General features: G+C 37.5%; 1 protein-coding gene across 21 annotated transcripts in view; it reads left to right on the top strand.

Annotated features, from left to right (window-relative positions):
* RYR3 (ryanodine receptor 3) overlaps positions 1 to 24467 on the top strand; it is a 561484-nt gene that overhangs the window by 248184 nt on the left and 288833 nt on the right. For all 21 annotated transcript variants that reach the window (XR_010601063.1, XR_010601064.1, XM_065595380.1 and 18 more), the window contains 10 exons: positions 2389 to 2573; positions 3346 to 3382; positions 3875 to 4035; positions 4757 to 4922; positions 13542 to 13628; positions 15476 to 15702; positions 16916 to 17717; positions 18258 to 18458; positions 21086 to 21188; positions 23513 to 23650. Coding sequence is in view for 19 of the 21 variants with exons in the window: in XM_065595380.1 (XP_065451452.1) it covers positions 2389 to 2573; positions 3346 to 3382; positions 3875 to 4035; positions 4757 to 4922; positions 13542 to 13628; positions 15476 to 15702; positions 16916 to 17717; positions 18258 to 18458; positions 21086 to 21188; positions 23513 to 23650 (2107 nt within the window). In the remaining 2 variants the exon portion in view is untranslated. The remainder of the gene's footprint in view (positions 1 to 2388; positions 2574 to 3345; positions 3383 to 3874; positions 4036 to 4756; positions 4923 to 13541; positions 13629 to 15475; positions 15703 to 16915; positions 17718 to 18257; positions 18459 to 21085; positions 21189 to 23512; positions 23651 to 24467) is intronic.

The raw sequence follows: 24467 nt of genomic DNA, 5'->3' as shown, positions 1-24467 counted from the left end.
CTATAATAGGCCCATAACCTCTGGCTGAGTTACTGAAGTCCTCAAATCTTGATGTAAATACTTCAAGAAAAGCCGCCATTTGTTCTAGTTCAAACCAGCAAGTGACTTGTGCCCCACACTGCAGAGGAAGGCAAAAACACCCCAGAGTCTCTGCCAATCTGATCTGGAGGAAACTTCCTTCCCAAACCAAAATATGGTGATCACACCCTGAGCATGTGGGCAAGACCCACCAGCCACACTTCTGGGAAAGAATTCTCTGTCATAACTCAGATCCCTCCCTATTTAGGGTCTCATCTCTGGCCATAGGATATATTTGCTAATAGCAGTCACAGATGAGTCATATGCTATTATCACAGAATATCAGGGTTGGAAGCGACCTCAGGAGGTCATCTAGTCCAATCCCCTGCTCAAAGCAGGATCAACACCAACTAAATCATCCCAGCCAAGGCTTTGTCAAGCCGGACTTTAAAAACCTCTAAGGATGGAGATTCCACCACCTCCCTAGATAACCCATTCCAGTGCTTCACCACCCTCCTAGTGAAATAGTGTTTCCTAATATCCAACCTACACCTCCCCCACTGCAACTTAAGACCATTGCTTCTTGTTCTGTCATCTGCCACCACTGAGAACAGTCTAGCTCCATCCTCTTTGGAAACCCCCTTCAGGTAGTCGAAGGCTGCTATCAAATCCCCCCTCACTCTTCTCCAGACTAAATAACCCAGTTCCCTCAGTCTCTCCTCATAAGTCATGTGCTCCAGCCCCCTAATCATTTTCATTGTCTTCCGCTCGACTCTCTCCAATTTGTCCATATCCCTTCTGTAATAGGTGGACGAAAACTGGACGCAGTACTCCAGGTGTGGCCTCACCAGTGCCAAATAGAGGGGAATAATCACTTCCCTTGATCTGCTAGCAATGCTCCTTCTAATGCAGCCCAATATGCCGTTAGTCTTCTTGACAACAAGGGCACACACAGTCGGTCCCCAGCCTGTAGTGGTGCATGGGATTCTTCCTTCCTAAGTGTAGGACTCTGCACTTGTCCTTGTTGAAACTCATCAGATTCCTTTTGGCCCAATCCTCCAATTTGTCTGGGTCACTCTGGACCCTATCCCTACTGTCCAGCATATCTACCTCTCCCCCCATCTTAGTGTCATCCGCGAACTTGCTGAGGGTGCAATTAATCCCATCATCCAGATCATTAATAAAGATGTTGAACAAAACCGGCCCCAGAATCAACCCCTGGGGCACTCCGCTTGATATCGGCTGCCAACTAGACATCGATCCGTTGATCACTATTGTAGGCAATCTCATCATACCACCCCGTACATGAATTATCAAGCTCAAAACAAGTTAGGTTTTTTGCCCCCCACTACTCTCCTTGGAAGGCCGTTCCAGAATTTTGCTCTCCAATCGTTAGAAACCTTCATCTAATTTCAAGCCTAAACTTGATATTGATAGCTAATTTATGTCCATTTGTTCTTGTGCGAACATTGGCCCTTAACTTGAATTATACCCCTCCTCCCTGTGTTTATCCCTCTGATGTATTTGTAGAGAGCAATCATATCTCCCCATATCCTTTGTTTTGTTAATCTGAGCAAACTAAGCTCCTTAAATCTCCTATCATAAGGTAGGATCTCCAGTCCTCTGATAATCCTACTAGCCCTTCTCTGCACCTGTTTCAGTTTGAACTCATCTTTCTTAAACATGGGAGATGAGAATTGCACACAGTATTCCAGATGAGATCTCACCACTGCCTTGTATAATGGTGGCAACACTTCTCTATTGCTATTGGAAATATCTCACCTGATGCATCCTAGGATTGCATTAACCAAGTCCATGTTGGATAATTCCAGATGATCTCCTTGTCTGTCTCCCACTTCATTTATGGTAGTGTCACCCCATGTGGATGTTCATTATTGTTCTTTATGTATGCATTACTCATTCATACTGGTGCACTACAGTCATTTAGTTACTCAAAGCATGCCAGCTGTGGATTATTTTAAACTATTTTGAAATCCAAATTTATATTTTCTACCTTTTCGGTTTTTACCTTTTTTATCTGCCTTTTTATGTTGAGGGCCTGTTCCGTCACCTTGGCCGTACACCAAGATAGAAGTCATTGGGACGCTCTATTAAAATTAAAGTGAGAATCTAAAAAAACCCTTTTGAATTATGAGATTAACAATACAAATAATAATTGTCTTTCTTGGATTTTTCTCTACTGGACATTTGGCTTGACTTTGTCATGTGATGATGAAACAGTTTAAACAGCTACCTGTTCATTATATGTTAATTCTTTGTCAGTTGAATTCAGCATGAATTAATACAAAATTTCTATAATGTGCTTCTCAGTTTTATAAATGAATTTGATATTATTTTTATGATTTTTAGATAACAAGAATCGATGGAACCCTTGACAGCCCACCTTGCTTAAAAGTGACGCACAAGACATTTGGCACACAGAACAGCAATGCAGACATGATATATTGCCGTTTGAGCATGCCCATTGAGTTCCATTCATCCTTTAACTATGGCACTGGTGTGGCAAGTGCATCTGCTGATGCTTTCCAAAAAAGGTTAGATTTATATTTAATCATCTTGTGGTAGGTTTCTAGTCGAAATTTAAAAAACAATTCTCCATTATTCTTTTTTTTTACATATAGTACTTCCCATTCATTTTCCTCTCCCACACTTTAATTTTATAGGATTTATGTTACTGATCTTTATTTATTAACAAAGCACCACATTTTAAATGTGAAGGTTTAAATAACCTTAAAACAAAAATTTGCTGCAGAGCACTAGATATCTAAACAAGAATCTACCCAAGAAATGTAGCAAGAGGGCTCTAGTTATTTATTGGCTTGACTTTGAGACGTGCAGAGCACTCAAAAATCCCAGTGAGATCAGCAGGATTTGCAGGGATTCAGCACCTCTGAAAGCCAGGCCAGAATCTTTTACTTACCCTCTAATCTTGAATTTATATTATATAATCCCCACCCCATTTCATATTTCCATTCCTCCTGTTAGTTCATGTGTACTGCAAATGCAGCAATAAATATGCTCAGGGAAGGAAAAAGACCATTTATCTTTGGTTGGCTGTTGTAAATCTCTCTCTCTACAGTTCTTCCTCATGTCAATGGAAATGAACATGTATGCATCACCTTCCTTCCTTGATCTTTTCTAGAAAGGCTTGTTGCATTCCATTGACATTGAAAGTACCATAGTCTGTGTCCAACAAACAGAAACTAATCCATATGAGCAATTTATTTCAAGTATTAAAAAAAAAAATACAGTGTCACTTAATTCTTTAAACTATCAAATTACTACAATGCTGCTTTTTTCCTCTAGAAAACAGAACCAAGAAACTGCTCTTCACACTACAACAGTAAGTAAATATGCTCAGTTATGCTTTTCATTACTTAATAATATTTGCTGCGTGGTAATATGCTCATTTTAAAAGGGTCTGTTGAAAATCCCTGGAAAATACTTACCTGTGATTTTATTTGTGTTTATCCACATTGGCCAAATTTTTAAAATTTGGTGCCTATGTTTAGGTTTCTAAATATACATCTAAACCCTGTCTTTATTGTGGATTATTTCTTCTTTATTTTAGTACTACTACTACTTTACTAACTGTAGTATTTCTATATAAGGGCAGACCATTTTCTCATGTTTCAGAGCTTATTTTAGCTGCTTTACAGAAACATACTTTTTAAAACCATAGGCAATACGCACAGTTAGCTGTGCTTTTTTTTTTTTAATTTCTCATTGTATACGTGATGGTCTCTTCCTGTATTTGTTAAGAATGTTTCTTATTTTTGTCTTCAAAATACAATTCAGTTTTCTGTCACTGAGACACCACTTTTTCTCTTTTCAGTACTATTACTCAGTGCGAATATTTGCTGGTCAAGACCCATCTTCCGTCTGGGTTGGCTGGGTAACACCTGACTACCACTTTTACCGTGAAAATTTCGACCTAAACAAAAATAGCACAGTGACAGTTACTTTAGGTGATGAAAGAGGCAGGGTTCATGAAAGGTAGGGGATTTGCATATCACTCATTAAATAATTTTTTTAAATTACCTATTTACTTGTTGGAATGGAATTTTACTTCAGTTTCATTCATCTTTGTGAATAATAAAGTAATAATGGATTGTGTTCTAATGCTCATTTAAATTCTAAATATTAGGTGGAACTAGTCAGTAAATCATATATTTGTTAATTAACAAATTTTAGGTGGTGCTGTTAAAATCCGAGAGGGGACATTCTGTTTCAGCTAACAATTTGCCCAGCTCTCCTCCTTTCATTGTTATACCTGAATGATCACTACAGGTGAAATCAGGCTTTCCAAATCAGGCAAGTCACAGCTGAGTGGCATTCAGAAAAGTAAAAAATTCATTCATGCTTTTGAAATCTGCAAAGAACACTAGAGAGGGCCTTTCCAATCTGAACCATGTCCAAGTGAATATTGATTCATTGGTATAAGTGTGAGTAAAGCCACCAGGACAAGTGAGAAATGGCTTTGCAGTGTAAGTTTGTGTTCATTTGACAAATGGTCAGTACAAACACTGATAGGTAAAACAAAGTTTCTTTATATTTTAAGATGTTCTTTCTTCATTATGACAACAAAACAGTAAAAAAATCTGACATCTAGTTATTAGTGAAAAAAATTGTTTTATGTACATCTTAACCTGTATATTTAATCAGTCACAATCCAGCAAATTATTAGTTTTCATTGTTCTTGATATCTTTCTTTCAGTGTGAAGCGCAGTAACTGCTACATGGTTTGGGGTGGAGACACATTTGCTAATTCCCAGAGATCAAGTCGCAGTAATGTTGATTTAGAAATCGGATGCCTTGTTGACCTGGGTACTGGAATGTTGTCATTCACAGCCAATGGAAAAGACCTTGGCACTTGTTATCAGGTATTAGCAGCTTTTCAGAAAATTAGCTATCAAGTTGGCTGCTTTAACAAAGATTATAAAGATTGTTTCTTTCTTCGCCAAATGTCTAAATTTCCTGTGACAACGGTACATATTTCTGATATCATTATATTTCTAAATGTGTGTTGATAAAATGAAGAATCTGCTCATGTAATGCCACATTTCAGTCTCTAGTTAAGTATACTCTTAAATTTCACTTCATAAACATTTTGCTCTTTTTTTCAGCTTAGATAGTAAAACTAGAATGGTCAGTTTTACTTTTTGCTTGTATTTATGCAGTAGCTAACACAATACTGTCACATCTAAGTTTGTAGAATGGCAAGGAAATGTTTAAATTAAAAAGAAACTTGTTATTAAACTTTAAAAATAATGACAATATTTATTTTCTTTTTAGTATTTTGAAGACTTACTATTTTCCAAACCTAAATATGGAGTGTAAATGCTGAAGTGAAAAGTGAAAAGTATAATTTTGCTTACATTCAAATCACTTCTTCTAAATTTTTAGACAAGAAATTACTGGGTGATTAATCTGTCCCACCTCTAAACCTGATTTTTCCACTCTGTATTTGGGACTACTTGGTTGACTTCAATAGAATTTCTATGCAAGGATCTTTTGCAGGATCACGCCCTCTTGTGCTGCTGTGACTTTTAGAAAGCATCGTGATCTCCAAACAAGCTATTCAACATTCAGTCTATCACTGAAATGGCCATGTTTCAGATCTAGATGTTTATTTCAATAAAACAATGGTCAGTGAAATATTGCACCAGGAGTCCACTTCACTTTCTTCTGCAGAAGGAGCCTAACAAACCAAACGATTACAAATTATATTAGTTGCTTGAAAAAAAAAGTAATTCCTTATTTAGCAAGTCATTTTCATAATATACTAAAAAAGCTGTCACTAGCAATACAGATAATAGCATAAAGAACCTTCTGACAAAAAGGATATAAACTACTAATGTGAATCTATCTCTGGCTGGCAGTGAACAAAAATTGTTGCCAGTTGGTAGCTATTTGGAGGCCTGTATGAAAAGAGCTGGTGGATCTCACTTCCAACTTGGACAAGTGTCTATATATAGTAAAATCCACCATCAAAATTGGTTCTAACTCATATCTCTTTTTGACAGCCTTAGAAGAGAAGGCAGTGAATGAATCAGCTTGAATGTGTCTTTCTCAACCCCTAGGGGGGTAGGCGCGTTTGGAAGCTTGCAGTGCTGTTGCCCATTGTGTTTAGCTGCTCTCTGTATAATTTAGAAGACTGCTTTTTCCAGTGTTGCCAATTTGTCAATCATTTTTCTGGATTCCCTCCCGAATTCACTTAAAAAGCATTAAGATAATTTAAACAATAAAAACTAAACTATTAAAGGAATCAGAGTCACAAGTTGAGTAAGAGGCTTTTTTGGGGCACTAAAAGCAAGGTTAGCACAATAGACTGAGGAGTGTGGTTTGACTGAAGCATCATTTCTAACCGTTTTTCTACTTTGTGGGTATTTTGTTGCCCCCTTTTATTATTTTGGAGTGTTCACATTGATGCAATACCAACTTGTATTCCAGGTTTTAATAAGTTGTAAAACCTGCCAGTAGCAAAATAGCTAACGGGCAAGCTGAATAAATGGAGGTGGATGCTTTGTGGTTAGTCAAGGGACTAGGCATTGAACTGGTTCTTTCTAGCTGTTGGGAACTGTAACACAATATTTTGGTTGACTTAAGGAGCATAGTTCCACATTGTTTGTTTTCCATTATAGTAAATCATATGAAATGTACATAAACAACGTTGAGGATGTGTGAAATGGAGATGGTTCTAAACACGTAGGGTAAACTAGTCAGGAGAGTTTGCACACCCAGGTCTATACTAGATCCATATGAAACAATATCTACATTTCAAGAGATATAGGTGGATATCTTAGAAAATACTCACATAGAATTTTATGCTTTTTAGATAGGAATGAGATCAGTTGAAAAAATTTTATTTGTCCCTGTATTAGAACAGGCTACTTTGTATGTGTAACACTAATGCTTGCTGGATGGTGCTTGACAATGTTGCCCTCTAGTGAACATAGCCTACATAAGACAAATGTTGTATGCAACTTTTTTATAAGGGGAGCTGGTATTGACCCTTATGTTATTTTCTATTATAAACAATTCTTGCAATCTTTTTTTGAGAACCTTACACTTCCATTGTTTGCAGCAGGCCTTTGAAATTTGCAGGGAAAACCCCCTGCCATTTTATTGTCCCATTATTATTTTTTCAAATTTGGAGGCGTTATAAGGTGTTGAAAATCACCATAAATCATTTCTGGCTTGCACTGTTATTGCTTAATTTTGTCAGTGTGCCAAAATCTCTGAATATTCTAAGGCCTGGTTGCTGCTGTAGCAGCAGCATATACTGCACTGGGAATCTCCCAGAGCAGACACAGCCCATCTGCCTCTTTCCACACCCCCACCAAGCAATTCCCAAAAGCTTACACTTGGCCCCAAGGCCTATCCCTCCATCTAGGGTGCTTCATGGGGGAGGAATAACTCAGTGGTATGAGCATTGGCCTGCTAAACCCAGGGTTGTGAGTTCAATCCTTGAGGGGGCCACTTAGGGATCTGGGGCAAAATCAGTACTTGGTCCTGCTAGTGAAGGCAGGGGGCTGGATTCAATGACTTTTCAAGGTCCCTTCCAGTTCTAGGAGATAGGATATCTCCATTAATTAAAAAAATTATTTAATTTAAAAAATGAACAACAATCATTAATTTATTACACCATAGCCTAGCCTATTTGTTTGCCAAAAAATTACCAATTTTTCAATGTGGCTCCACCAGATTTACCAAGTTTTTATGCCATAGTATAGAGATGGTTTTCTACCTGTCACAGCTATTTTCAGCACTCTGTCAATAAGATTTGCTCGTAGTATGGTTAGGTACTGAGAGTGGTTGCCAGAGCCAAAGAGCCATGAGCACTAGAGTTTCTGTTGCAATGGAGCTCAAGCAGTTTTGGCAACCTGTTTTTTTTAAAAAATAGAAAAACAAATTAAAAAAAAAAACCTTGAGTAGACAAAAAGTATGTTAACTAACATTATCTTGAACTCTTTAAACTATATTTAAATTAAATGCTGTGTGCTACTTTCTTTGAAAACTATTGCAGTGTGATCCCTGATTTTTATGGCCGGTTTTAGATCAATGTAACAGCTGCTGAATAAAGACGTGGCATTTATTGTTCTCATAAGAACAATTGGCTCTGTTATTTTTTTGTAGCATTCCTTGTTTGTTAGATGCAAGGATAGTTCATTTAGGTGTTTTCTTAATTTTGCAAAGAACTCCCGGGGAAATGTGGTAATAATGTTAGGGTTATTATTCCTGATGTGGCAGCTTTCAAAACTATGCTTCTATTATATGCAAGCCATTAAATCTCAGGGTCTTTGTACTAAATTTAAACCAGAATATCATGAAAGGACTTCTCTCTTTTTTCAAGTCTTCTTTTCCCAGAAAACACTTTTGAACACACTGAGTGGTTTTCAGATTTTTTTTTTTAAATGAATGTGACAAAAACTGGTCTACTAAAAAACAGAGCATGGCCCTTCCTATAAAGGTGTATTTTCTGTGAAAGTACTTAGACAATAAAGAGTTAAAAATCTGCACATGAATCATGTCTCAATAACTTTTAAACTGTATATTTCAAATTGTTTAATTCTTTACTCTAATTTTCAAAATAATAATGAAAATAACTGTGTTTGGCCTTTGTCTTTCTTTCTTAAACACTTCTGGATGAAAATCATAAAATATAAATGAGATTTTTTTCAGTCACCTCATTTGAACAAGTGACTGATATTTCAACCAGATGCCTGGACAAAGACTGTGAGATAATTGTTATTCTAATGTTGTAACCATTTCCGTTTTTCAATTTTCTAAAGTTGAACAGAGGAGCAATATTTGTATGCTGGATCTTCATTCACAAAGGCCCAGTGACCAAAATAATGAGTGGCTCTAGACCTAGTCATTATATACTGTTATAAAGTTCAGAAACCTTTTTCTATATTTAATATAATGAGGAAATGAAAATATATATATATTTAATACGGGCATTTATAATTAATTGTCATACCAATATCAAATCATAGAGAAAAGAAAAGGGTTCTTTAATATAGATTTATGAAGGTAATTTATTTTATTTGAGGCTAGTAACAATGTCCTGACCTTCACACAAGATTAGAAAATAAAAAGTAAATTATTATAACAGAGAGAGAAAGAGAAAGTATCTATCTATGTAGTCAACCTATCTACTAGCAAGTAGAAAAGAATTTTACCATCTTTAGTCAATTTCCAAAAGAATGTCTAGGGATACGTTCAGTATTTTTCCAATTTTGTTGTATTAAAATGTTGCTTTCCAATATATGATGCCTTGTTTTCCTGCTTCTTAGGGAAAGACTGCATAAATCACAGGCTGCATAACTATTGCACATTTTGCTTTTTTTCAAGGGCTAAAAATGCATATATTTTGTATCTAACCCAATGCTGAGAGTGTATTTCCTTTAAAATACATCAGCTTAGGAAGTGTTGGATAGCTACAGTCTATGGTTTGCCGGATGTGATAGCATGATCATTTAAGGCATCTTGTGGTTTTTCTAGAGAATAACATTGATTGTCTGAGTGACCTACAGAACTTGCAATGCACAATTCTGCAGCTTTCAGTAGTTTGCCACACTTTTTAGCTTGTGACACTTTACACTGATACACAGCATATCTAGTACACTAACTGCACATACATGTTATGTGTAGTATACATGCATATTATATGAAATATTCAGTGATGTGGTATAAATGTTTATTTTACTCATTAGTGAATTAATTAGAAGGACATACCAAATTAAAGTCCATAAAACTATATACCATTCCACATGGTCCGATGTTTTTCCACTTACTTTACAGAAAAATACTTGAGAAATTTTTTTAAAGAGGTCTTAAAAATAAATTGGTACTTTTTCCTGTGTGTAAAGTATTAGGAATCTAAATATACAGATGGAAGAAGAGAAAAATTTTAAGTAATAAAAAAAGTCTACACAGGTTTCTCTGTAAATTACAATGTCACAGTTTTAAGGTGTGATATGTTGTGACCAGTCAGGGCTAGGCACAAATGCTATATCTAATTGGAAATAATTAATTCCAAGTTCTCCAAAAATTATAATAGCTTTTATGCCTTTGGTATGTGTATGAGAAATTGTTAATTCACTATAGATAATCCTGATATGGAAGAGAACTTTACATTACCCTGGCTAAATGATACATTTCCCCTCATTTCTTCCCCCTTACAAAATGATGGCATTGAAGTTTAGGTCATATCAAATTAGAGTTTACCTAGCATAAAGGGGCCAGAGTAGGCATAAGGGCGCTCTAAAATCCCCATCTTGCCAGGGGAAGATTCCTCTGGCACAAGAACTGAGGTAGACAGACCTAAAGCTGCTTTCAAAGGATTCCATCACAAGTCTTGGTATAGGGCAAGTGCTGGGCTGGGAGGGACATGTTGGGGTCAGGGCCTCAGCACACAGTGCTGCAAAGATACTGGATAATGCTGTTGCCCATAGAGTTGGTCTTCAGGGCAGTCTAAAATACATTGGGGTGACTCTGGCCCCCCAAGCTGCCTAGAATTGAGAGGTCAGAGAGGTGAGTTAAAGCCATTTTAGCCAGCCCTCCTGTACAGAATTTCACCTCTAATTCCTCTTTTTTCCTAACAAAAAAGCCTAAATTAAAATAATTTTACCCAATTTTGATTTCAAAGCTCTTTCCCAGATTGAGAACCCATATACTAATAGATATTTCTTTTTTCTTCATCTTGGTTTGTAATAACCTCCTCTGCTCGAGCTGCAGTTTATCATAGAATAGCTGAGACATAGATTCTAGGACTGGAAGGGACCTCGAGAGGTCATCGAGTCCAGTCCCCTGCCCGCATGGCAGGACCAAATACTGTCTAGACCATCCCTGATAGACATTTATCTAACCTACTCTTAAATATCTCCAGAGATGGAGATTCCACAACCTCCCTAGGCAATTTATTCCAGTGTTTAACCACCCTGACAGTTAGGAACTTTTCCCTAATGTCCAACCTAGACCTCCCTTGTTGCAGTTTAAGCCCATTGCTTCTCGTTCTATCCTTAGAGGCTAAGGTGAACAAGTTTTCTCCCTCCTCCTTATGACACCCTTTTAGATACCTGAAAACTGCTATCATGTCCCCTCTCAGTCTTCTCTTTTCCAAACTAAACAAACCCAATTCTTTCAGCCTTACTTCATAGGTCATGTTCTCAAGACCTTTAATCATTCTTGTTGCTCTTCTCTGGACCCTTTCCAATTTCTCCACATCTTTCTTGAAATGTGGTGCCCAGAACTGGACACAATACTCCAGCTGAGGCCTAACCAGAGCAGAGTAGAGCTCACAACACACCTGTTAATATATCCCAGAATTGTGTTTGCTTTTTTTGCAACAGCATCACACTGTTGACTCATATTTAGCTTGTGGTCCACTATAACCCCTAGATCCCTTTCTGCCGTACTCCTTCCTAGACAGTCTCTTCCCATTCTGTATGTGTAAAACTGATTTTTTCTTCCTAAGTGGAGCACTTTGCATTTGTCTTTGTTAAACTTCATCCTGTTTAACTCAGACCATTTCTCCAGTTTGTCCAGATCATTTTGAATTATGACCCTGTCCTCCACAGCAGTTGCAATCCCTCCCAGTTTGATATCATCCGCAAACTTAACAAGCGTACTTTCTATGCCAATATCTAAGTCGTTAATGAAGATATTGAACAGAGCCGGTACCAAAACAGACCCCTGTGAAACCCACTCGTTATGCCTTTCCAGCAGGATTGGGAACCATTAATAACAACTCTCTGAGTACGGTTATCCAGCCAGTTATGCACCCACCTTATAGTAGCCCCATCTAAATTGTATTTGCCTAGTTTATCGATAAGAATATCATGCGAGACCGTATCAAATGCCTTACTAAAGTCTAGGAATACCACATCCACAGCTTCTCCCTTATCCACAAGACTCATTATCCTATCAAAGAAAGCTATCAGATTGGTTTGACATGATTTGTTCTTTACAAATCCATGCTGGCTATTCCCTATCACCTTACCACCTTCCAAGTGTTTGCAGAGGATTTCCTTAATTCCTTGCTCCATTATCTTCCCTGGCACAGAAGTCAAACAAACTGGTCTGTAGTTTCCTGGGTTGTTTTTATTTCCCTTTTTATAGACGGGCACTATATTTGCCCTTTTCCAGTCTTCTGGAATCTCTCCCGTCTCCCATGATTTTCCAAAGATAATAGCTAGAGGCTCAGATACCTCCTCTATTAGCTCCTTGACTATTCTAGGATGCATTTCATCAGGCCCTGGTGACTTGCAGGCATCTATCTTTTCTAAGTGATTTTTAACTTGTTCTTTTTTTTATTTTATCTGCTAAACCTACCCCCTTCCCATTAGCATTCACTATGTTAGTCATTCCTTCAGACTTCTCGGTGAAGACCAAAACAAAGAAGTCATTAAGCATCTCTGCCATTTCCAAGTTTCCTGTTACTGTTTCTCCCTCTTCACTGAGCAGTGGGCCTACCCTGTCTTTGGTCTTCCTCTTGCTTCTAATGTATTGATAAAAAGTCTTCTTGTTTCCCTTTATTCCTTGTAGCTAGTTTGAGCTCATTTTGTGCCTTTGCCTTTCTAATCTTGCCCCTGCATTCCTGTGTTGTTTGCCTATATTCATCCTTTGTAATCTGTCCTAGTTTCCATTTTTTATATGACTCCTTTTTATTTTTTAGATCATGCAAGATCTCGTGGTTAAGCCAAGCTGGTCTTTTGCCACATTTTCTATCTTTCCTAACCAGCGGAATAGCTTGCTTTTGGGCCCTTAATAGTGTCCCTTTGAAAAACTGCCAACTCTCCTCAGTTGTTTTTCCCCTCAGTCTTGATTCCCATGGGACCTTACCTGTCAGCTCTCTGAGCTTATCAAAATCTGTCTTCCTGAAATCCATTGTCTCTATTTTGTTCTCCCTTCTACCCTTCCTTAGAATTGCAAACTCTATGATTTCATGATCACTTTAATCCAAGCTGCCTTCTACTTTCAAATTCTCAACGAGTTCCACCCTATTTGTTAAAATCAAGTCTAGAACAGCTTCCCCCCTAGTAGCTTTTTCAACCTTCTGAAATAAAAAGTTGTCTGCAATGCAGTCCAAGAATTTGTTGGATAGTCTGTGCCCTGCTGTGTTATTTTCCCAACATATATCCGGATAGTTGAAGTCCATTACATATGACTTTATAGTACACACCATACATCTATACCCTGATCCTGCAAGCATTTACCTACATGCTTACCTTTAAAGTCATGAATGCTCCCCTTGACTTTGATGGGGACACTCACATGCTTAACGTTAAATATGTGCATAAGTGTTTGAAGGATTGGGGTACATGTACAGTACAATATAGGGCAAACTGTAGTTTGGCCTCTGATTGGCAATTTAATGCCTTGTGCACAATTATTTAATAAACATGTAGAAGTTGCAGCATAGTGTATATATTGACGTAAACTGGTAAGTGACTCTTGATGCCTTTTTAATTGTGATAAATCTATCTTTTCAGGTTGAACCAACCACAAAATTATTTCCAGCAGTTTTTATACAACCTACGAGCACAAATTTGTTTCATTTTGAACTTGGTAAATTAAAGGTATTTTTAATTGTTTTCTATCAATAAATGTTGCTATTTTAAACCTGGTAACTCTCACAGAAAAGCCTGGTAGTGAGTTCCTTGTATTGTTAAAACTTAATTACTTTTACAAAACACGTAAATTTGCTATTATACAAGGGCAAATTATAATAATCAAAATAGTCCGGTGAGCCTAATTTCAGTATGGGACAAATTGGTAGAAACTATAGTAAAGAACAGAATTCTCAGACACACAGATAAACATGGTTGGTTGGGGAAGAGTCAACATGGCTTCTGTAAAGGGAATTCATGCCTCAACAATCTCTTAGAATTCTTTGAGGATGTGGATCCAGTGAGTATAGTGTACTTGGATTTTAGAAAGCCTTTGATGAAGTCCCTCACCAAAGGTTCTTAAGGAAACCAAAGAGCCATGGGTTAATGAGGGAAGGTCCTCTCATGGATCAGTAGAGTTGGAAACAAAGAGTTGGAATAATTGGTCAGTTTTCACAATGGAAAGAGGTGAACAGCAGGGTCCCCCAGGGATCTATACTGGGATCTGTGCTGTTCAGTATATTCATTAATGATCTGGAAAATGGGGTGAATAGCGAAGTGGCAAAGTTTGTAGATGATACAAAATTATTCAAGCTAGTTAAGTCCAAACCAGGAGTTAGAGTGATTTTAAAAAAAACGGGGACTGGGCAACAAAATGGCAGATGAAATTCAACATTAATAAGTGCAAAGTAATGCATATTGGAAAAAAATAACCCTAACTATACAGATACAACAACGGATTCTAAATTAGCTGCAGCCACCCAAGAAAGAGGTCTCTGAGTCACTGCAGATTGTTCTCTGAAATCTTCTGCACAATGAACAGCAGTGGTCCAAAAGGCTAACAGTAACTTGAGAACAATTAGGAAAAGGATAGAAAAGAAGACAGAAAATAGTGTAATGCCACTTTATAAATCCATTGTGCACCTGCATCTTGAATCCTGGGTCAAGTTCTGCTTGCCTCATCTGAACAAAGGATATAGTGGAACTGGAAAAGGTTCAGAGAAGGGCAACAAAGATTCTCAAAATTATGGAACAGCTTCCGTGCGAGGAGAGACTAAAAAGATTAGGGCTGTTCAGTTTAGAAAAGAAACAACTAAAGGGAAATACAATAGAGGTCTATAAAATCATGAATGGTATGGAAAAAGTGTATAGAGAAATGCTAATTATCTTTTCCCACAATATAAAAAATCAGGGATCACCTAATGAAATTAATAGGCAGCAGGTTTAATACAAACAAAAGAAAATACTTTTTGACCCAACATATAGATAAACTGTGGATTGCTATGGGAAGGTGTGATGGCCAAAAATATAACTGGGTTCAAAAAAGAACTGGATAAGTTCATGGAAGATAGATCCATAAATGGCTTTTGGCCAAGATGATCAGGGATGCAACCCCAAGCTTGGGGCAGCTCTAACCCTTTGACTACCAGAAGTCATGAGGGGAAGGTGCGTGGATCACTCCATAATTGCTCTGTTCCGTACGCTCTTCCTTATGTTCTGGAACACACTACTGTCATAGACAGGATATTGAGCAAGATGGACCATGTTCTGAAACAAAACTACATTTGTCAAAATAAATTAAGTACACTTGATATTTTTAAAGTTGAGTTTGTTTGCTTATTTGCAAATTTATACATTTCTGTAATACTCAGTGGGAGTCTCCCAGTGACTAGTGAAAAATAACTACTGTTATACATATTTAAGAGTGTGTGTTTGTGTGTGTTTTAAAACATTACACATGGTAATATTTGTGCCATAAGAGGTTGGTAAACAATTTAAAATATTTTCTTTTTAATTTTCCAATGTATTTATTGCAGAACACCATGCCTTTATCAGCAGCAGTCTTTAAAAGTGAAGAGAAAAATCCCATTCCTCAGTGCCCCCCACGCCTTGATGTGCAAACAATTACACCTGTGCTCTGGAGCAGAATGCCTAACAGTTTCCTGAAGGTAGAGACTGAACGTATCAGTGAACGCCATGGTTGGGTAGTGCAGTGTCTGGAGCCACTGCAAATGATGGCACTTCATATTCCAGAGGAGAACAGGTACATTTGGAGAGAATCACAGTGGTTTTCTTGTGAAGGAAATATGTAGGGGTAGCTGACTGAGGTCCCTCTTTCAGAGGAGTGTCCTCTATGCCTAGGAGTACAGTCAGGCTGTAATCTGAGTTATTTTGACAGTCATTTAGAATTTCTGATCTCATTTACTGTAACTAACATCCATTATATATGTGATTCAAATAGATATTAAAAGCTGAATCATTTTGATGCCATTTGATGCCACTTTTACTGTAGGTAAGATAAAATCCTTCACAGCCATTAGGAGAATATCTGATTTTGTTTCATTAAAAGATAGACCTTTAAAAATACTTTGGATTGAATCTTCACCCAGTTCAAAACACAAATATAAATTACATGTAAGTACTGTAATTCTGCTTCTTTGTGTTGTTTTAAAAGTTTTTAATATTTTCCTATAATCTACTTTAGTTTTACAGTCATTAAACTACATATTCTTGATTGAAATAATATTTTAGAAAGCTAAACTCCCTCTAAATTGTACTGAATGTTCAATTTTATCTTCAGAGTTACAGTAATGTAGTTTTGGCTGTTTTATTTGATATTCTAATATGCATAACTTGATCCAATTATAAAGATATCAAACAAGAGAAGTGAAAAGATATGGAAGGAAGCCTGTGCAAAAATGTAGTTTTTTAACCATATTTCTTTTGAGACTGATTTAAAAATTCTGCTTTTGGTAGGTCAATTTTAGTGAAATTTGGTTCAAGAAAAAGAATAGTGTAGTTTATCAAAAAATACTACAGTATTCTTCAGGAAGGCTCCAAAAACACTGCATCTTATAATGATGTTACTGAAGTGTTTTGGACCTTTAAAGTAAAATATTGTCTTTTGAAAATTAATATTCTTGAATGGGTACTCAGGTGCTCTGGAAGCTTCTCCATATACTAGATAACTTCTCTGCCATATCCCTTTTATTTCAGTATTTGTCCTCTTCTTACTAGGGACTTCTAATCGTTATCATGACCAGTAAATTGTCACTTGCTGGTTAGGTGATGTGGACATAGTGATTATTAGGTACTAAAGTGAATATGTGTAGTCTAAAGCAGAAATGATTAAAACCTTATTCTTTAGCTCATTATACCATTATCCCTATTTCCCCCCAGTTTGTTTATGGATGTATTTAATAAAATAAAGCTCATTTATGATGTTCACTGTCATATTTCTTTGTATTCCATAACAGGTGTGTTGATATATTGGAGCTATGTGAACAAGAGGATTTGCTGCAATTCCACTACCACACTTTAAAACTCTATAGCTCAGTTTGTGCACTGGGTAATAATAGAGTTGCTTATGCACTTTGTAGCCATGTGGACCTATCTCAGTTATTTTACACAATAGATAATCAGTATTTACCTGGACTCTTACGCTCCGGATTCTATGATCTACTTATCAGTATTCATTTGGAACGCGCCAAAGAAGCCAAGCTTATGATGAACAATGAATTTATCATTCCAATTACAGATGAAACTAGAAAAATTGAATTATATCCTGATGAATTAAAGCAACATGGGTTACCAGGAGTTGGGCTTAGCACTTGTTTGAAACCAGGTTTTAATTTTTCTACTCCTTGTTTCATTGCGGCCAGTGAAGAACATCAGAAGCCCAGTCCAGAGATACCACTTGAGATACTCAAAACCAAGGCCATAAGCATGCTGACAGAGGCAGTACACTACAGTGGTGTTCATATCAGAGACCCTGTTGGAGGGAAAGTTGAATTCCAGTTTGTTCCTGTTCTTAAACTTATAGGAACTTTGCTTGTAATGGGGGTTTTTGATGATGATGATGTGAAGCAGATTTTACTCCTTATTGATCCCAATGTGTTTGGAGACCACACGGAAGAAACAGAAGAGAAAGCAGAGAAGGAGGAAGTTACACAGATTGAAGAAAAAGCTGTGGAAGCTGGGGAAGAGGCATTAAAGGAAACTAAACCTCTGATGAAAGGCTTACTGCAGACAAGATTACCTGAATCTGTTAAACTCCAGGTGACCATTTTAAAGTAAACATATATCTAATGTAATATTGATGAAACAAGGATAGGGTATGTTGTCTAGTGTTTGCAGCCAGTAACCTGGGATTCAGGACTCCCAGGTTCTAGTCCTGGCTCCATCATTGACTTGCTATGTGACCTTGAGCAAATCACTTAATCTATTTGTGTCTCTGCTTCTCTGTAGGCAAAATGGGTTTAATGTTCACATGCAAGATACTTAACATACACGTTATGGGAGAGAAGAAATACTTACAAAGCACTTTGACAGCATCCAATGAAAGGCAGTGTATAAATGCAAAATAATGTTATAGATCATAATAATACAACATCTTTATATATTTATTTATTATTACTTGTTAAAAATCAGAGTTAGTGGAAAAAATAAATTAATTTTATTATTCTCATTTTTATTCCTGGCAAATAGAAGAGCCGTTCATATTAGTGTGCAGTGTCCATTGTTGTTCTTTCATTTTAGAGTTTATGGTTTAGATTCTCAACTAAGATATTTAACTCTCCTCTATTTTTTTCATGTTAGATGTGTGAGTTACTCAATTATTTCTGTGACTGTGAGCTGCGACACAGGGTGGAAGCTATTGTATCATTTGCAGACAATTATGTGTCAAAGCTGCAATATAATCAGAAATACAGGTACAATGAACTCATGCAAGCGTTAAACATGTCTGCTGCTTTGACTGCCAAGAAGACAAGGGAGTTTCGCTCTCCCCCTCAAGAACAGGTAAAATAAAGGACAGGAGGGTTTTTTAAAGTGTGATATGTGTGGAAAGGAAGAGGTAGAACTGTCTCATTCCTAAACTAGAATTTTGACCGTAGGAGAGGTGGAACATCATATGAAATAGTTTATTAGGTTGCCGCAAGATGTTACAAGCCAAAATTTTCAAACCTGAATTCCCGAATTTAGGATCCTATATCCATACTTAAAGTCTGCCTAATTTTTTAAAGGTGCTGAAGTTAATAGGAACTACAGGCAGTCAACATTTTTGAAAATCAGGCCACTTTTATAGAAGTGACTAAATTTGTATCTAAGAACTTAACTTTCACATATAGATTTGAAAATATTGACCGTAGTCCCCTGAATGGACCTCTGTGAACCTACCAGTTTTTGCTTTGCAAGTACAATTGGTATGCATGAAAATGGACTTATCTTGTAACCAACTGACTTTTCCATTTCTAAAAGTAGTTCTTCAGGTTTTTTTGGGAGAGGGGGGGAATTCAAGGAGAGAGAGAAAAATATTCTGATTTGTTGGAAACCTATGAAACACCAGAGTCAATTAATTTACCTATAACTTGCTTCATAATTTTTGTGCGTACTGCATTAGAGATGCATGCAAAAAATAGCAGGCATCAGATTTGTTGTTGAGATACTTTTTTGATAGTTTGTTTTTTCTGTTTTACTTATGTGGGGCTTTGGGAATGTTTGTTTACTTTTTCAAGACAATTGGCTAATATCTCCTCTAAAAGTTTTCTTTACTGTTGGGAATCTTTTCATATGAATCATAATGTGGGCTGTTGATTAATCGCAGTTAAATCACGTGATTAACTTAAAAAATTAATCACAATTAAAAAATTAATCGCAATTAATCATACTGTTAAACAATAGAATACCAGCTGAAATTTATTAAATATTTTTGGATTTTTTTTACATTTTAAAATATATTTATATAAATTACAACACAGAATACAAAGTGTATAGTGCTCACTTTATAATATTTTGATTACAAATATTTGCACTGTAAAAATGACAAAAGTCATATTTTTCAATCATCTCATACAAGTACTGTAGTGCAATCTCTTTATCGTGAAAGTGCAACTTACAAATGTAGATTTTTTGTTACATAACTGCACTCCATAACAAAACAATATAAACTTTAGAGCCTACAAGTCCACTCAGTCCTACTTCTTGTGCAGCCAATTGCTCATGCAAATAATTTTTTTACATTTATAGGAGATAATGCAGCCCGCTTCTTGTTTACAGTGTCACCTGAAAGTGAGAACAGGCGTTCGCATGGTACTTTTGTAGCCAGCAATGCAAGGTATTTATATGCCAGATATGCCAAATATTCATATGTCTCTTCATGCTTTGACCACCATTCCAGAGGATAAGCTTCCATGCTATTGATGCTAGTTTAAAAAAAAAAAAAAAGTGTTAATGAAATTTGTGACTGAACTCCTTGGAGAAGAATTGTATGTCTTCTGCTCCATGGTTTTACTTGCATTCTGCCATGTATTTTGTGTTATGGTAATCTCGGATGACAACCCAGCATATGTTGTTTGACTTAAGAATACTTTCACTGCAGATTTGACAAAACGCAAAGGTTTCAATATCAGATTTCTAAAAATAGCTACAGCACTCGACTCAAGGTTTAAGAATCTGAAGTGCCTTCCAAAATCAGAGGAACGAGGTGTGGAGCATGCTTTCTGATGTCTTAAAAAAACAACATTCTGATGCAGAAACTACAGAACCCGAACCACCAAAAACGAACACTAACCTTCTGCTGCTGGCATCTGACTCAGATGATGAAAATTAACATGCGTCGGTTCGCACTGCTTTGCATCGTTATTGAGCAGAATCAGTCATCAGCATGGACGCATGTCCTCTGGAATGATGGTTGAAGCATGAAGGGACATGTGAATCTTTAGCTCATCTGGCATGTAAATATCTTGCGATGCTGGCTACAACAATGTCATGCAAACGCCTGTTCTCACTTTCAGGTGACATTGTAAACAAGAAGCGGGCAGCATTATCTCCTGCAAATGTAAAAAAACTGTTTGCATGAGCAATTGGCTGAACAAGAGGTAGGACTGAGTGGACTGTAGGCCTTAAAGTTTTACGTTGTTTTATTTTTGAATGCAGTTTTTTTTTTACATAATTCTACATTTGTAAGTTCAACTTTCATGATAGAGATTGCACTACAGTATTTGTATTAGGTGAATTGATAAATACAATTTCTTTTATTTTTACAGTGCAAATATTTGTAATAAAAATAAATATAAAGTGAACACTGTACACTTTGTATCTGTGTTGTAATTGAAATCAATATAATTGAAAATGTAGAAAACATCCACAAATATTTAAATAAATGGTATTGTATTATTGTTTAACAGCGCAATTAAGCACAATTAATTTTTTTAATCGCTTGACAACCCTAATCATAATTAAAATCCTTAAGCCCCTATTGCTTAAATATTGCCATAAGGACATATTTACTTTTGCCAAAAGCATGTTTTATGTTGGTTCTTTTGAGAAACAAGTGTAAATAAGAAACAGTAAAGTATGTCTGTGTTACTGTACTCTATGGGCCCCTGTGCAGTCCTAAATATTTGGGTTTATTTTTGTCTTAAAAGATTAATATGTTGCTAAGTTTTCAACTGAGAGAGGATTGTCCCTGTCCAGAGGAGATTCGGGAAGAGCTATATGAGTTTCACGATGATCTTCTAATTCACTGTGGTGAGAGGCTAATTATTTTTTTCACCGATTGAACATTATACGTTTTAGTTCTGATTCTTTTCCATTGCAAGCAAGATCTTGATGAGATAAATTACTTATTTCAGTTGTGTTATGTATCGGATGACTGTTCCTGGAGTTTCTAAGTCCCAAAAGTATCTAAAGTGTGCGTCATGGTTTATTTCCATTGTAATGTTTTAGTTGAATTGAACATTTTTATTATGTATTATTTACATTTTCAGCCTTACCCCCCACCCCTTACCTTGTAGATGTTCAGGCTTGATGTTCTACATGGCAATTAAAGAGCCCGGCAAACCTGAGTCCCGTGAGCCTGAGTCAGCTGGCAAGGGCCAGCCACAGGTTTTTAAATGTAGTGCACACATACCCTACGGTGTGGATTGTGTAGCAAGGGTTCCGCTAGGAGATTGGAGGTGTGTAATGAATGAGGCAGGGGATTATAGGAAGCCAAAGGAACTGCCATTTGAGTTAATGGGGTAACTGATAGAAGTAGTAGGTTGTAATCTTCTTTGCGGATCAACATTAGATGGGGATAGGGCACTGGCAGTGTGTTTAAGAGAGATCTGGTGAGACTCAGGAATCTTGGGTTTCATTCCAGGCTCTGGAGGGGAGTAGATCTAATGAAGACAGACCCTGCTGTCTCTTTTCCCCCCAGATTTGACTCCTTCTGCACTACATATCATCCAATTTATCCTTGCCCCAGGCCTGTCTTTCCCCCACTCGCATCTCCTTGTTCCAGTCCCACTCTCTTTACCTACCCAGTTCCAGTCTTCAATGCTCAGGCTTTTTATACTAACCACAGTCTCCTTGCCAAGCAATCCTAGTCTCCACCTCCAGGTTCTCTTATTCTGTCTCTCCCCCTCCCCCCATGAAATCCTAGTTACTTTCTCCCAGCTCCTCATCCAGTCTGTCTTCCCCTCCCCACACTGACTCCCAGTCCTAATCTCTCTCCTCAGGCTTCTCATCCAATATCACTCATCCCTTTCTTTACTCTTTGCTGCAGTCTACTCCCCTCTCTGGAGCCTTGTCTCTTTGCACAGCCAGTCCAAGTTCTCCCCCAACATCTCAGCTCCTCATATGATCTCAGAGTCCCCCACCTCTCCCCAGCCAACTGATCCCTAATTCCCCTTCTCTGTTTCCCTCATGATCTCTCAGTCCCATTCCCCTTCCCTGCACCCTGGATTCCAGTCTCAGCTTTCCCTTCCTCTAGATTGCAGCTTCCTTGCCCAGCCAGTCCCAGTTTCTGTCCTCACTTCCGGTCCCACTCTTACCTTTAACAAGAAAGGAACTCTTACCGGATTCCTTGTCCTAATCTACTCCTCCTCCCCCCCCCTCCCCCACATCCCCGCCCTGTCTGGATTTTATCTCCTCTGCATTTGAATCAGACTGCTTTCTCCTCCACACTACCTGGCTGCCAGTTGGAGAGAGAGGCTCCCTGCTCTCTATTCAAGTGCCTGGCTCCACCGCAGCATGAAACAACTGGTAGCATCACTTATAGGGAAAGACCACTTTTACCCTGGTATTCCTGCTCTGGAGGGAACATATCAGTTGCTCAGTGGAGAATATGCACGCATAGGCCTGTCAGATATAGGAGCTATAAGGGGACGGAGCATCTCTGTAAGCATGGTTCACACACAGTCTGGTCAGCGCTAGGTGCTGTGAGGGTATGTCTACACAGCAACTAGACACCTGTGGCTGGTCTGTGCCAGCTGACTCGGGCTCGCGGGGCTCAGGCTGCAGGGCTGTTTCATTGCTGTGTAGACTTCCAGGATTGGGCTTGAGCCCAAGCTCTGGGATCCTCTCACCTCTCAGGGTCCTTTAACAAGAAACAAACTCAGCCAGCCAATAAATAAAAGCATCAAGCCAACCCCTTTAAATCATCTCATCCAGAGGAATATACTGTTAAACTCCCCTTAAAACCTAGCCAAACCTTACAGGATTTTTGTATCATCATTAATTGCGGTAGAAACTTCCTAAAACAATATCTGTGCTGTTATCCTAGGGGAAACAACTACTGATGTTCCTAAGGAGTATTATATATCTGATTCTTTGTAATATTTACACTATAACTGAAGTAAATTTGCCGTATTGAGGGGTACTACTATAGCTAAAACTCTAGAAATTTGCTTATTTCCATATTTTTTTCTGTATGACATTTTCTGGTTAAAGGCTATTTTCAATATTCCTAATCTACAGATTTCTTAACCTTATGCAGTACAAGTTGTGGAATTTTTTTTTAAGTATGTGTGTTGAACAATTTTATCTTGAAGGCATATGGTTTGTTTCTAATTAGTTTTACTATGTGTTAGGTATTCCACTCGAAGAAGAAGAGGAGATGGATGAAGACACTTCCTGGATGGGCAAACTTCGTTCACTAATATACAAAATCAAAGGCCCACCAAAAGCAGAAAAAAAAGAGCCTACAGAGGTGGAGGAAAAGTCTCCCAGTAAGTTTTTTTTAAAGTGTACTCTAGTACTGCATATTTCTCTTACTCTGCAGAAGTTTCAGTGCTTTAACATTTTTTCTCATAAAAGTTTGTATGAATAAAAGACATTTTTTATACAGCAGAATGAAGAAGGGAGTTGTATGTTTAAGTAGTTTTCATACAGTTTAAAAAAGCATCTGGGCTCCAGACCATGATTAAATGAGTTTTTATTAGAGATGGATCTGAATCTGTGGAAGAATTCAGATCCAGAGTTGAACTTTGTGGATTCATACTTGCGTAATGGATTAAAGCAAAATAAAAACTCAGATTGTAGGAAATAGAGATCTAGACTTGCAACTTTTTACCTTAGACCCATGTCTGCTTCAGATTTCTTCTGAAACTTACCGTTTTCCACTTTATACCTTACCTACATTTAACTTTTCCACAGTGCCTATTCCAAAGGCTGTATGTTTGCCACTGCCATGATTCCTGTGACAAAAAATGTATCTCTTTCCCCTGTCTTTCACAAAGCAAAACCTTTCCACGGATTTTTACATATTTGTGGTTTGATTCTATTCTGTGTTTCAGCCCAGAACTCGCAGGCCAGGAGGAAAGGGGGCTATGGTAACTTTGAGACTCCATTGTGTCGTTCTTACCCTAAGTTGTTCCAGCATCCACAGCATGATTAGACAGCACTCAGAACTGTCTAACTTACAGCCATCTCCCCAGGCTGCTCTATGGGCTATGGTGCTACATGGAATTTTCACATCATTGTGCATTGCAATCCTGTCCCTGGCACCCATCCAATCCCCAGTCCCATCCCTGGCACACCCCGTAT

The sequence above is a fragment of the Chrysemys picta genome, chromosome 4, assembly GCF_011386835.1.
Source record: "Chrysemys picta bellii isolate R12L10 chromosome 4, ASM1138683v2, whole genome shotgun sequence".
Lineage (NCBI taxonomy): Eukaryota > Metazoa > Chordata > Testudines > Emydidae > Chrysemys > Chrysemys picta.
The sequence above is the reverse complement of the archived record's forward strand: the minus strand, read 5'-3'. Positions and strand labels throughout refer to the sequence as shown.